The following is a 14,893-nucleotide window of genomic DNA, read 5'->3' on the forward strand; positions in this document are numbered from 1 at the left end:
GAGCCACCCAAGCACCCCAGCACTTATCATTTTATTCATGTACAACCATTTCATTCTTTCTTTGGTATTCTCCAAATACAGTGATGATTTTTGGTTTAGGACAGAATGGACAAATACACCGTTTATTTTAAGTTTTAATGTAGTCCTTAATTCAATTTGAGTATTAATTACAACTGGGCTCTACTCCGCAAAAACAGGTTTAAGCTTAATCCACAATCTGTGGCATTGTCTTAAGGTCTTTAGCTTAATCTCTTCTATTAGTCTTTCTATAACCTTTATAATCCTTTGACTGTATTTTATTGCTATTGTCCTCAAAGCCAATTACTACTTATTTTAGCCACAGCACCATTATTCTGAAACTCTTCTGAGCTGTGGTGTCTGTATAATGTTGTGATGGGGGAGTCATGGAAACCGTCATTAATAAGATAACGGGCAAGACAATTATTGTAGTCGGGTAACACAGAGTTTTAGAGTATTAAAAAAAAAAATTGGGCGGTGGAAAGGAAAGTAGCAACAAGAAGGTAGGTCAGGAACGCATGAAGTAAGTTCTGCCCAGTGGTTTGCTTGTTTGTTGGTTTGTTTATTTATTTTTAAAGTTTATTTGAGAGAGAGAAAACACAAGAGTGGGGTGAGGGGCAGAGAGAGAAGCAGACTCCCCACTGAGCAGGGAGCCCGATGTGGGGATCGATCCCAGGACTCCAAGATCATGGCTGGAGCCAAAAGCAGACACTTAATCCACTGAGCCACCCAGGCGCCCCATACTTGGGGGTACTCTAGATAAATCAAGTGTCAGAGTTAGGTTAGGCAAGAGTTTGGTTAGGCAAGGTATGCAGAGGAATTAGTGTCCTTGTTATTGCCTTCCTGGAGTGGAAATGGGAAGCCATTGGAGCCCATTGGAGCCCATTGAATTGCTCTGTGTGATCTTGGGCTTTGCTTACCTCCTTCCCTATAGACTTGGTTTTTTTTTTTTTTTTTTCCTCAAAATATTGATAAGCCTATGCATTAATATAAATTTCAGAATAATGGCCTAATCTCTACTTGCTTCATTTGAACAGAGAAATTCCTAGTATGAATGTTGGTAATATTAATTAGATGACAAATGAACCCATTTGAGATTCTTTGGGCTGCATGTATCAAGGGAAGGTTACATGTAATATCCATGTAAAACTACCTTCAAAATTGACCTCCCAAATTCTTACCTGACTGTAAAATTCATCCCTGCTCATTTATTGACCAAATGACATGTTTGATTAGGCTTGTATTATTTTTTAAAACTTTAATTATTTAAAATGAAATTAAAACATAACATAAAATTGGAAATGCCATATGAAAATTCAGATTTTGTTCTCTAGAAAGAGCAACACTGGAAATCTGGCAACAGCAGGTATGCTTTCCTCTAGAACAGCAGTCAGCTGGAACTGTGCATGCTGTCCCTTTGCTTGTCCTTCAGGTCCCCACAGTGGCCATCAGGCATCTTCACTCATTGACATTCCCTGCCTTAACCTGGGAAGCCCTTGAGTTTATTACCTCTTCTGTAGAGCTCCATCATAGTCACTTACTGAACAGCAACAACAACGAAAATTGTACATTTAGCCTACCTTTTGCAGCACTGTTTGATTTGTGCAGGAACACAAAGAGAGCAAAGCACTGAACTTGAACCACCGCACTCTACAAGGGGTAGAGAAAACATGTCAAAGGCCATCATTCTTTCAGCACAGCTGACCTAAATGGTGTTAGATAGATTGCCTTTACTATATAAAGGGAGGGTATGAATGGTTCTTTTATCCTAAGATGATAACTTTAGATCTTGGTTATACTCAAACTTTGTCAGATTTTAAGGCATCTTTCACTTTATTTACATAATTTTCAACAAGTCAGGATTGACTATTTATAAAATTGCATGAAGGTCAGCCAGGATTTGGGGTAATTAATGGCATTACCATGCTTCTTCCATGTAAATCAGTGATGTTTCTGCCTGAGGTTAACACCTGAGACATTAAGTGACATGATGCACAGGAGAGAGAGGGAGAGACAGAAAGAGCACGAGAGTACAAGTGGGGGGCAGGGGGTGGGCTCACGCAGAGGGAGAAACAGGCTCCTTGCTGAGCAGGGAGCCTGATGTGGGAATCAATCCAGGACCCTGGGATTATGACCTGAGCCGAAGGGAGACACTTAACTGACTGAGCCACCCAGGTGTCTCTAGAATATTTTATTAATAGCGTGAAACTGGTGGGATATTGGCTTTGCAAGCATTTGACCACAGTGTGATGGCATTACTTAAATTATGTGGATACTCAGTAAGATATTCTAAGCATCTGCAATAAATACAATGTTTCTACCATGAAAAACATCAGGTGTGCTATAATGTAATATGAAGTGTTATTGTCCATATTATACTAACTGAAATTGGAATCGTATTGCTGAACTCATTTTGATCTATTGCTCTGGTCTTGCTTCCTTACTTGTTTCTCTGTTTCTTGTTATTTTATAACGGGAAACCAGAAAGATAGATTCAAAGATTTTAAAATGCCTTCAGAGTTCCTTGCAATGAGACTTACAAATGGATACTTACAAATGATTTTAATAGCACCTTGATACTGTAGATATTGACCAATTACTTATCATCAGGGTCTGATTTGGGTTTTATTTCTTGTCGGGCATAAAACAGAACAATTCAGAATAGGTGGAATTCTGTCAGATGCTCAGACACAACTTCAGGTGTGCCAGATTCTGCCCTCAGCAATGTGAACAAACTTCAAACAGAAATGCACATGAATAGTTAAAGGAAAATGCTGGATCCCACCTGTTGCATCTTCTGTGAAGTAATATGTCTATAACGTTGATAAATTTTAATAACCCACACAAGGCTTTATCTTTTGACATTAAATTTATATTATCTTAAAGTTTGACTTTTCTGGGCAATGTATTTTATTCTCAAGTATCTTAGGGAATCTATCCATCTACTAATGTATATTCATTAGTAAAGAACTAAAGTTTTCTCTCAACAGCCAATTACCAGCGCATTTGTAAAGCTGCGTTGAAATCTTCATTTTTCAGTGGGATGTTTTCTTTATCTGACTAAAGGTCGTGATCCTTATTGAGGACTGGAAGCACATGAACACAATTCACAGAATCAACAACTAAAATGTGATGTTTACCCTTTGTTCCCCAAGATTATAATTGAAATACATTTTTAAAAATGGGTGCTTCTGATAGCTTAAGATTCCATAGTGATAGCAGCTAAATGAACAAAATCAGTATCCTGAGACTAGGTATATGAATACTAGCCTCATCTTTCCAGTTGCTTATAGCTGGTAACATCAAACTTCACCTGTAACTCTCAGGTCTTAGAAGCACAGAATATGTCTCGATGCGTGACCAAATAGAGGGAAAAAAACCTAATTTTATTCATTGCACGTAAGTCTGTGGTATCTAAGGTCAGAGGTAGAATTTGCGGTTTTAGGGGACGTGGTCTATAATTTATTTTACTGTGATCCTAGAGTTTGGAAGAAGATTTTGGCAGAGTTTTGCAGGGGGAAGAAAGGAAATAAAAAGGAAACAGTTCCTATCTGATGTCAGAAGAACATGTTCTAAAGAACACTTTTTCACTCCTTTGATTGCAGTTTACAAGCGTTGAGAAAGGAGAAATCCCGAGATGCCGCTCGGTCCCGCCGGGGAAAAGAAAATTTTGAGTTCTATGAATTGGCCAAGCTGTTGCCTCTTCCTGCAGCCATCACTAGCCAGCTCGACAAGGCCTCCATCATTCGACTTACCATTAGCTATCTGAAAATGAGGGACTTTGCTAACCAAGGGGACCCTCCATGGAACTTGCGAATGGAAGGCCCTCCACCTAACACATCAGTCAAAGGTAAGCTTTAAGCCCCCGTTTATTCTGGAATATGGTGGTCTGTAGGTGTCTCTAAGATGAAATGTTTACCATCGTCCTTTCTTCTTTTCCTGCATATCAAATCCTTTAAAGGGATACAAATGTGGAAATCTGAGCTCTGCATGAGAAAGACACCATGTGAAGGTGAAATAAACCTCTTCTATTTCTTTTTTATTTTCCGAAAGTCTGTCAGCCTAAAATATTCTATCACTTTATGTAAGGTTTCCGAGAAATGAGAATGAGATGACTTACATTAAAGTGCTTCTTGGGTTTAATTTGTGTCATGCTAATACATGCAAATTATTGTTGATGGGTGGAGTATGAGAATATTTGTTAGAGGGTGGAACTAATATCTCCTGTATGTAGTAACCAAAGAGAGGAAGAGAGCAGACTCCAATTGTAGTGGGTATTTTGAGTAATGATTTTATTGGCTGATAAACAATTCACCTATTAATGTTTCAAGTCTCTATACATATTGCCTAAAAACTGCTTAAATATAAACATTTATTTGTCCTCCAAATCCTTGGTGCAGTCATTGTTAAAACTCTATTAGATAAAGGCTTTTAGACCTTCTTCACTCTGATACATAAGAGAGGTATTTTCTTTTGTTAGTGAAACTTCTAATAATTTATAGCATGTTTAGCACATGAATATGCATGCACGTGTTTATTGATGTGTATGTGGCATTGACCATTGATTTTCCTACCTTTAAGGGTGTGTTATTCGGGGCATTAGACTTAAGGGACTTGCTCATTTCTTGTGCATCTAGACTCTTGGTGGGCACGAAGCTGGACATTTGGCAAAATTGTAGGCAACTCTGGGGAAAGGATTTAGGTGCTTTAGTTAAGTGGTTACACCTTGACAACAACCGTTGAAGTCCTGTACTCCTGGCTATTGGAGAAAGGGGTTCGGGTGGGGAGCTGTAAACTCTTAGAGGATTCAAATTAAAATGAAGGATCAAAAGCAGTGACTATTTACAATTGAGGGCTAAGGGGTGTCATCACATATATATGCACGTGTGAATCTGTTCATATCTCTACATGGGTACTTACAAACTGTGTTCTGTAGGCTTAGGAGAGAAGCAAAATTAGAATTTAAATTGTGACATGTTGTTTTCCTCTAGAACAGGGCAAACATTTTCTATAATGGGCTATCTCAGAACTGTTGTAGGCTTTGAGAGTCTCTCAGATGCTGCCATTGTAGCATGAAATCAGCCACGGACAATATGTAAAAACAGGGTGTGGCTGTGTTCCCATAAAACCATACTTAACACAGGCAGCTGCCGCCAGACTTGGCCCACAAGCCATAGTTCACAGATGTATGAATAAGCCAAGGCACACTGATGCTGTCCTTTTACAACCCTTCTGCCATTAAAAATACAGATGTCAAGTTGGTAGTGTATGTTCCAGATGATAAAGTTGTAGCAGATTTTCCCAAGCTAAAGGTGTGAGTATCATCTTAGTAAGAGTGTTGTATCTGTAAGAGTTTATTCAGTAGACTGTCATGTTTATTTCAAACCATACAAGATGATAAGGGTAAGAATAACAAACAGGTCAGAAGTCACAGAGGGTGAAAAATAGATCCTTGGGTCTCGCTTGGAAATGCATTGATTGAGGGACTGGGTTTGGCTTACCCTGTTTAATACAGTTACGCTTTATTTCCATTTTTTATTTAAAAGAGTTGGCAGTTGATAAGTAGTGGTGGTTACCAAAGTAGAAAAATGGTTCCATGGTCTGTCCATTCTTCTGTGAGGTGACAACCCTACTAACTTTCAGAATCCTGACCTCTAAGACATGTGAATTTCTAGCTCATGTAGAACCATGCCCTCATTTACAGATGAGGGAAATGATCTAGAAACCGTTTAAAGCCAAGTATTAGATTTAAAATGAAAATCCATTGTCTTGCCTTTCTGCCTGGTGCTCGATCACATCGTATTGTTTCTAGAAATGATACTTGATTTGCATCCCCTTCACCGAACGTTCCAGGTCAGGATTCTCGCAGCTTCTGGCTAGGACTGATGAATCATTTTTACTTTGTGGACCTCAATCAGTTAGGCTCTGTAACTATTTATGCTAAAGATGGATACAAAAGATAAAATATGGCCTCTGCTGGCATTGACATTTTGTTCTAATGGAAGGACATGGTGATATCAGTGAGAGAAATGGGAAAGTTGAGATGGGTATTTAGGAGGCTGGAAGGAGATACTAGATTTGATTATTTTGCAAATTCCATGCAGATGATGGCAGAGCATCCCGTTTTATTCACATGTCCTCCCACTGCTATAAACGGGTGATGGTGAAAGTGTAAGCACAGTGACTCTCTTCCATTGACCGTGGCTCTCCGTAAAGTTGCTAGGAATGCAGTGGGCACTTTCTGTAAGCCGGTTCTGCTGTACAATCTATGTCTATTTTATTGCTGTCCTCCCATTCTTTAATGCAAACCTGTTACTCATTCTGATCAAACATTCATGAAACAACATCAAAAGAAATTCATTTTAATTTATTAAGGTCTTCAGTGTTGTGCCCTTGAAGAAGTTCATGTGGATAAACAAGCTTATATAAATAGCCTGCAGCATCATGTGAAGTGTAGTTCATAATCCAACCATAAAACGATAGACATTATACTTTGTGCTTCTCCAAGCAGTCTCTTGAATAAACCTAAAGGCATTTGGAAATTTATATGAAAAGTACTTACATGATGTAGGCAGTGTTTTTTTTTTAATGTGATGAATTGTTCATGTTAATAATTAAATTTCAAAGCTTGAATTTAAATTTGTCCCACACAACTATATAGAAACTTAATCATTTTAATTTACTGCTTCAGAAAGGTCCTTCATTCTGCCCTGGATTCATCACATCTTTTCTTAAAAGTCTATAAAGGTTGATGAGTTTGTTTTGTGATGCCCATTGTGTATAGATTATTACAAGTTATGCTTGCAGAAAGAACACTCAGGTGACAGTGTGTAATGTGTCCTGAGTCAATTACTTCATGGAAATGATATGTTAAGCAATTGGAAGGTAACAGATAGTTTTTTCCATTATTTTAGAAATATCTGTATTGTTATAATACAGATCAAATCTACAATGAACATTATGCATTATTCAAGAAATGACCAGGCATTCTCAGCAGTGTTTCAGCTAAATAACTGATGATTGTAACCTTTAAAGAAATCTCATTGTGGTGACTGTTGGTAAATCACTTCTCCATTCATAGTAATCTCTATTTAGAGGCTATCTAGAAACCATTATATCTTTTATTAATCTTAAAAGCAATAGCTGCTGATTTGACATTTGCTAAAACTAGATAAATTTTCTGTCTTTTTAATATCACAGACTTCAGTCAATTTTTGGTGTATATCTGCTACAACTCTATTAGTCCAGGGATATATACCACTGTAAGCATAAGTTTTATTTCAATTTAAACATCGCAGCTTTTAAACAACAATTTGTGTACGTGTGTGACAGGCAACAATGCTACGAGGTGTAAAATATAAGACATTTTTAGCCTTTCGAAAGAATCTGTTGAAAAATATTGCAAGATAACTGATTAAAATTGACTGAACACATTAGGGAAGAACTTTAATATTTTCATAGAATTTTCCTTCACTATGTAAGGTGCATATTGTGAAGGAAGTGGTAGATATTTCTTTTCTATTGTTTTTTTAATGAGAGCTATTACTTTTTTTTAAAGATTTTATTTTTTTGTTTGACAGAAAGATACCACAAGCAGGCAGAGGGGCAGGCAGAAGGAGAGGGAGAAGCAGGCTCTCCCCTGAGCAGGGAGCCCGCCCGATGTGGGGCTCGATCCCAGGACCCTGGGATCATGACCTGAGCCGAAGGCAGACGCTTAACCAGCTGAGCCACCCTGGTGCCCCAGAAGTGGTAGATATTTCTGAGAGGAGAGACCTGCAGGGCTTTATTTAAGGAATGCATGATCTGTCTGTAGCCAAAGACCAGGCTGGTACTTGAGCAATCATGTCTAAGGGATCTGTTTAAAACCCTCATGTGTAGCAACTGGTACAGGACATCTTACAGTAATGCTGAATTACTATACTCATGGTTCCACACCTTAGATAACATTTTATAAAAATGATTCTGTTTCCAGAGAAGGTAGAGAATCCAAGACTGTCTGCCTCATTGTTTTTCTTGGTCCGAGCAGCTCAGAGCTCTTCCAGTTCCTGTTCGGGCATTTTACAGTGTGATAACACACATTTACTTCTAACCACTGACATTCATACTTGGGGACAAGTGTCCTCATCCTCATTATTAAAAACAAAACAAAACAAAAACATGTGAAATGCAATTTCTGCACGACGTGTACACCAGCCTGTCCTATTCTTTCTTTTTACTCAGGAAAATGGTGGCACGCAGACTAAACCCTTAGGTTCTGAACAAAAGCTTCCCCACAGGGGTAGCAGAGCAGGATAAAAGACTGGCTTGATTCTTACTTGGTTTCTATTCTTACGTCTGCCACCTTCAGGAGACTGGGGGCCCAAGTCCCTGCTTTAGTCTTCGGTTTCACTTAACCCAATCTGAAGTCAGGGTGGCACTATGGGGCACCTCAGTGGCTCTTTCGATTCAGTGTCCGAATCTTGGTTTCAGCTCAGGTCATGATCTCAGGGTCCTGAGATCAGCCCTTGCATCAGGCTCTGTGCTCAGTATGGAGTCGGCTTCTTCTTTTCCCTCTGTTCCTCCCCCAACTTGTGCTCTCTCTCTCTCAAATAAATACATATATACATACATAAAATCTTCAAAGTCAGGGGTGGCACCCAGTGGAAATAGGGCCATCCAGATGCAGAGCTGCCAATGTTCACTCCTGTTTATTTTGGTAACAAGTGCCAGATTTTACTACTATACAGAAATATGATGGGATATAATTGTCTTTTCTTAGGTAGGCTTCTAAGAAGCATTTTTTTTTTAAGATTTTATTTACTTATTTGAGGGAGAATGAGTGAGAGAGAGCATGAGAGAGGAGAAGGTCAGAGGGAAAAGCAGACTCCCCAAGGAGCTGGGAGCCCGATGCAGGACTCGATCCTGGAAGTCCGGGATCATGACCTGAGCTGAAGGCAGTTGCTCAACCAACTGAGCCACCCAGGCGCCCCTAAGAAGCATTTTTAATGACATGTTATCCTTTTAGATCTCTCTGGTGAACTTAGGACTTTTGAAGGAAGTCCATGCAAGAACTGGCCTTTTACTTGATTTTATTTACATCATGAGAGAAAAGCCTTGTCTATGTTGCCATGGTTCCCCAGGATTGTCATCTCTGAGCCTTTGCCTGGGCACGAAGGGCTTTCTGACAAATGTGGACTTGACGGTGGCTGAGTACTTCTCTGAGACTATAATTCTGTGCAATTCTGCATTTTCTTGGGAAAACTCCCCTCTCTACAGAGGGGGACCCTGTTCCACCTTCGGCACAAAGCCCGGAAAGGCACTGCTGGTTCTCCACCTCAAGCCCCTGTCAGAGTTGGGCTGTTTACCATTACCTTCAGTGCACCTGGCACTGGTGCATACCCAGAGCTGCCCTCAACTCCAAATGCTGATTCAGGGGAAGCCTGGTTGGGAGCGTGATGGCCGAGAACACATGTATACTCTTGTGAGCTAGTCAGCCATTGCCAGGGCAGCGAGCCATCAGAGCACGTCAGCACATGCTGCAAGGCTTTGACTCCTCGTGTTGCTCTGGATCATTCTGGGGTGGGCGCATGGAGTCTGAGCTGAGCTGGCTGCTTTACTTCTTGCCACAGCTCTGGCTGGGCTTGCTTCCTTCCTCAGAGGTCAGCTCAGGTCTGCCCTGTCAGGAGACAGCAGAGGTGTGGGAGAGGCTCTTTTCATGGTGAAGGCAAAGGTGTAAGGAGGATGAGCAAAAACAGAAGACTTCTTCCAGAGTTTTTTGTGGAGAGTTTTGGAAATGTGGCTGAAAGAGTGCACAGGTATTTTTGCATTCTGCATCGAGATTCATTAGTCTGTCCCTCTATCTGCTGCCATCTTCTTTGTCTCTAGCAATACTGAATACCTCACACCACATGTTTGTACCTTTGTACGTCCCATCAACTAACCAGAATGTCCCTTTCCTTCTGGTTTTGTTGGATCCTTGTTCTTCCTTAAAAACCCAGCTCACATGTCACTTCCTTACGTAAATCTTCTCTCCTTCCCCAGAACATTAATCATTTGTTCCTATGGGTTACCGTTAGAGTCTTTTGTTGCTTTAGTGTCAATCCATAATTCGTTTCTTACTATACCTATCTCTATCTTTAGACTGTGGACTATTTGAGGGAACAGTCTGGAAATCTTATCCATGTCCATATCTCCATGTAAGGGGCCCAGGAAAGGAAGTATTTAACCATGTTTTTAAATTAAATTATATAGTACCATATTCTGTCTTGGCATACTGAGCTGAAAAACGCTGTTGAGAACTGCAGGTGGGTCTAAAGTCATAGGCTGGGGTGAAGAAAGAAAAGAGTAAAAAAGAAAGGGCAGAAGAAAAATGGAGGGAGAATGATGGGAATAGTGTGAAACCAAAGGGAAAATAAATAGTATATTGAGTAGGAGCTAGGAGGGGTGGTAACCCCGCCTCGTGATGAGCTGCCTTCCGCCAACCTTTTTCTCTCATGTACAGGCTAAGGAGTTGACGGTTAAAACCATAGTCTCAAGAAACCCATGTCTTGGGTGTATAAATTCAAGTTTATTCAACCAGTAGTTGAGTATTTTCTCTTGGTCCTCCGAGTCCTCTGTTGGCTATTCTGGGGGCAGATAGAGAAAGTATAAGGCATAGTCCTGGCTTTGGAAGTATTTACCATTTATTGAGAAATAAAAGTGGAAGGGAGGGAGGGAAGGAAGAAAGAAGGAAGATGAGAGCTTTTGATAAAATTAGATGAACAATATGATCTGGGTTAGAGTGTCCTCTCTAGTCCTCAGTTTCTCCTATGAATTTTCTTTTTGTAAGTGATTTGTAAGTGATCTGAGTGATTACTGACTCTCTAATCCCAAACCCCAATTTTTTAGAAAGGATATAGCACTTATTGTCTCAAATTAGCTTCTCTTGAGGCCCTTGGGGATTTTAAAGCTGTTGTTTAGTAATTTCAAAAGCCACGTGCTCTAACATCTCCTATTCTGCTAGTATTTCTATTCTCCTTCTCTTCTATTTAATTGCCCTTTACAGGAAGATATCGTGTCTCCCTGGTGCTTTGGGTTAAAAAATACATGATATAGTTCCATCTCTTAACAGATTTTACCCGTTGATTGTCAAGATTTGCATACGTGAAATCATTATAAATACAAAAAGGAAAATAAAATAGCATGCAACGAAAGTTTAAATAAGCGAAGTGTCAAATATATGATAGAGACAAAATATGAATGTAAAACTTTGTGTTTTTGATTTGCTTTTTACTCTTGGCAAAAATCCTAGGGGACACCCTTGCATTTCATGTCACATTTAACTTATTTTAAGAAGTCTACCAGTACTTGGTAATGTAATGTTTTAGTCTGGCATTGCCTTCTACTACATTGTACTCACTTACTTAGGACTTTGAAGTTTATGTGCCCTGTTCTTTAGGGCTGGACTTCTTGAACGTGTTTTTGTTAGCCCTATCACCTCTTGCAAAGCACAATATATAGTTTCAGGGCTCTGCAGATAACAATATTTCATGGGGATAGCAAAGAAGGAGTCACCTCTGACTGCTTTATATGATTGAAATTGTACTGTGGCTTTAATTTTCAGAAACAGCTTTCTAGATACTGTGCATAACTCTTGGCTGTGCCTTAATAAACATGTGGTGACCTCCACCTGTAAAATGAATGTGGCTTTGAATACTGATTGACTGCGGCTTTTCACATCCTTCCTGGGTCCATAATATGTCAGCAAATGTCTGCCTGGGCAGGAGAAGAAGGCCAAAAGAATTTGGGGCTTAAAAATTGTACAGATCATCTGTTTCAGGCCCCTTGCTATTGTGTTGAGAAAACTGATGGAGAAAGGACTTTAGTGATATAAAGTCAATAGAAGACTTGGAACTAGGATTTGGACCTCTGGAATTCCAATTCACCACCTTTTCCTCCATAATAGAGAGCATTTCCTTTCTCAGGTCAGCGCAGGTCACCAGCTATTCATAAGCATCCCCTTCCCCACTTGTATTGCAAGTGAACATAAGTACACATACAGGGTTTATGTGTAGAGACCAGCCCTTTTTAGATCCAATGGTACTGTGTTCCAATTCACAAAAAGATTTTGGGGCTAGTCAAAGGCAAAGGAGTCATAATTCAATGAAAAAAAATCATTTCAGGCATTAAATGCTGAAATTAGGGGAGCCCGCGTGAAGGGCATATTGGAACTCTCTGTCCTAACTTTGCAACAGTTCTGTGTATCTAAAATTATTCTAAAATAAAAAGGTTCTTTTTTTCTTTTTTTAAAGCACTATAATGTACTTTAACAGCAGAAACACAAGAAAAACAGATCGCTTCCCAAATGGAAACTTGTTCTGTCCCAGGTTCCTGCTCTTTCACCTGGTCCCTGTTGAGTGTTCTTTGGCTCACCCTTCTCTAGGGCTTCGTTACTGTTCGTATCACTTAAGAAATGTGATTAACCGACAACTGCAATGTCAATTAGGATATGGAAGAAAGAGAATTGATTAAGCTGTTTACACAGTTTTCTTAAAAAATTTATAAATAATCTGTTTCCGTTAATAAGGAGTCACGGGAGCACAATGGTACACCCTGGCTATTGTCCCCGCCTCCCCTTTCTTCACTGGAAGTTACAACTAGTGTTAAATTGTCTAGTCTTCCCACTCTGCCCAAAGATCACCCAAAAGGGGAAGTTAGAAAGCCAAGACAGAAACTGTTAACAGATTCTAGGACGAGGGTCAGGAAATGTGTTCTGGAAAGGACCAGAGAGTAAATGCTTTAGCCTTTGTGGGCCGTGGAGTCTCTGTTACTCAGCTCCGCTGTTAGAGGGCAAGAGCAACCACTGACCGTCTGGGTCCAGCTGAGTATGCTCGTATTTCAACAAAACTTTATTTATGAATGCTGAACTCTCTAATTAGGACAAACCATGAAATCTCAAGAGTTTTTTTTTTTAACCATTTAAACTTTTTTTTCTTCTTAAATTCTTAGTTTACAGGTTGTATATAGACAGACAACAGTCTGGATTTCACCTGCACGCTATAGTTTGCCAAGCCCTGTGAAGAGCTTTAGAACTAGAAGGGAATTAGGGACTTTTTAAAGAACCTACATGGTAAGCAGCATTTTACTAGTAGTAAAGGGTCGAGCCTTGCATTTGTTTTAAAACTGTATTGATAAAAATATATGGTGCGGAATGTGCTTTCTGAAAAATCTGTTTTTGTTTTTATCTTCAGAGCTAATGTGTGTTCATGTAATCTACTTACTGTGATCACCAGGATAACTAAATTGTATGCCAGCCAAGGGTGTGGAGGTGAATAATTGACTAGGTTTCTTTCCATGGAGATATATATATATATACACACATACACACACACACATACATACATACATATGGGTCCTGCTGAGTATGCCCGTATGTACATACATATATATGTACATACATATACATGTATGTATATATCTATATATCTATATATCTATGGTTCTCTGCATTGTGCATATGGCTGGAAAACTAAGCATACAGTCCTACTAAGTCATTGGCTTGGTCTGGCTTATTATTTTGGCCTGGTTTCTCAAATGAATATAGCAAATGATCAAACTGGGGCTATTCAGTGTCTTCTATAGATGAAGGATCTTATTAAAGAGAAACATGATTAAAGCTTTGTATACATGGGACTGTTGTTCGGCCATTTTGACTTGACTAATCAAACAACTGGCCAGTTCAGTTAAATAATTGTTTGGACTGATTTCCCCACATAATATATTATGTATCTTTCTGATTCAACTGGGGGCTTAAGGTATGGTATGGCTATAACCATCATGAAAGAAATCATTAGAAATAAGATATTTGGGATTTGCCTATAAGAAATCCAATGTTACTCTGAACATTGGAATGGATAAGATTGGACTTAAAGCTGAATTCATTATTTGCAGATAGAATTGAACCTATCTCCAAAACCACATTCCTAAAATGGAAAAATACGACTAGACTGTACAGAAGCATCTCCTTTTGACCACTTACTAAAGTGAACAGGTTACTAAGTACTAAAGCATAGTCATTAGCAAATACTCTTCTGCCATTGTCCCTTCAGACTGTCAATCACAGGGTGTTGAGCGAGTGCTCAAAGGGTGAATACTACTGTACCAAGAAGTAGAGGAAATTAAAATTCGTGAGTTGATCATTCTCACTTCCCAACACACTACAGAGACTTAAAAATATATTTTTCAGTAGTGTTTTGTAATTAAAGCACATCACTCATATATAATTTTACAGTTTGGGAAATAAGGCTGTGTTGAATATCAGCACTGATGATGAAAACAGACTGTGTACACAGTTTGGGTTTTATATAAATACTTTAAAATATTGGCTTTCTTCAATAAAAATAGATGAATAGTATCCAGGTTTTTACAAGAATTTTAGCATAAAAGCGAAATTGCTATCATTTTCTATTTTGAAAAGAGACATGAAGATGGCATAACAAAATGTGTAAAATGCAGTATGTTCTAGCTAGCTCTGATGGCAAATGAGGATGCAGATGCAGGTAAGCCTCACTCTGGGCATACAGAGGACCTTTTGTAAAGCAGTACAGCGATGTTTTCTTAGTTGAGCCCGACCTAACACATCCTTCATTGTCTCTTCTACGGATGCTGAACTCCCAAAGTTGCAGAACAATCTGGATCAAGTTGTTCAGCCTGTGCTACTGTGTGATTTACATCCAGCAGGCAGCCAGACTGAAGCTTTCTGGTGTGAGTCACTACATGGTTTGCCATAAATACTGCTGGAAAAGTTTGCAGAGATGAGAGAGGGGGACTCTTGCAGGGAATTCTGACAACCTATAACAAAGGTACAGTGCGTGTAAACAAGGTCAATGAGGCCAGCAAAATGTGTGAATGCAAGGGA

The 14,893-nt window shown here is 39.3% G+C and overlaps 1 protein-coding gene across 2 annotated transcripts in view; it reads left to right on the top strand.

Annotated features, from left to right (window-relative positions):
• NPAS3 (neuronal PAS domain protein 3) overlaps positions 1-14,893 on the top strand; it is an 866,185-nt gene that overhangs the window by 268,773 nt on the left and 582,519 nt on the right. For both annotated transcript variants that reach the window (XM_047738684.1, XM_047738685.1), the window contains exon 2: positions 3,624-3,868. In XM_047738684.1, coding sequence (XP_047594640.1) covers positions 3,624-3,868 — 245 coding nt within the window. The remainder of the gene's footprint in view (positions 1-3,623; positions 3,869-14,893) is intronic.

This window comes from Lutra lutra, chromosome 7 (genome assembly GCF_902655055.1).
Source record: "Lutra lutra chromosome 7, mLutLut1.2, whole genome shotgun sequence".
Classification (NCBI taxonomy): Eukaryota; Metazoa; Chordata; class Mammalia; order Carnivora; family Mustelidae; genus Lutra; species Lutra lutra.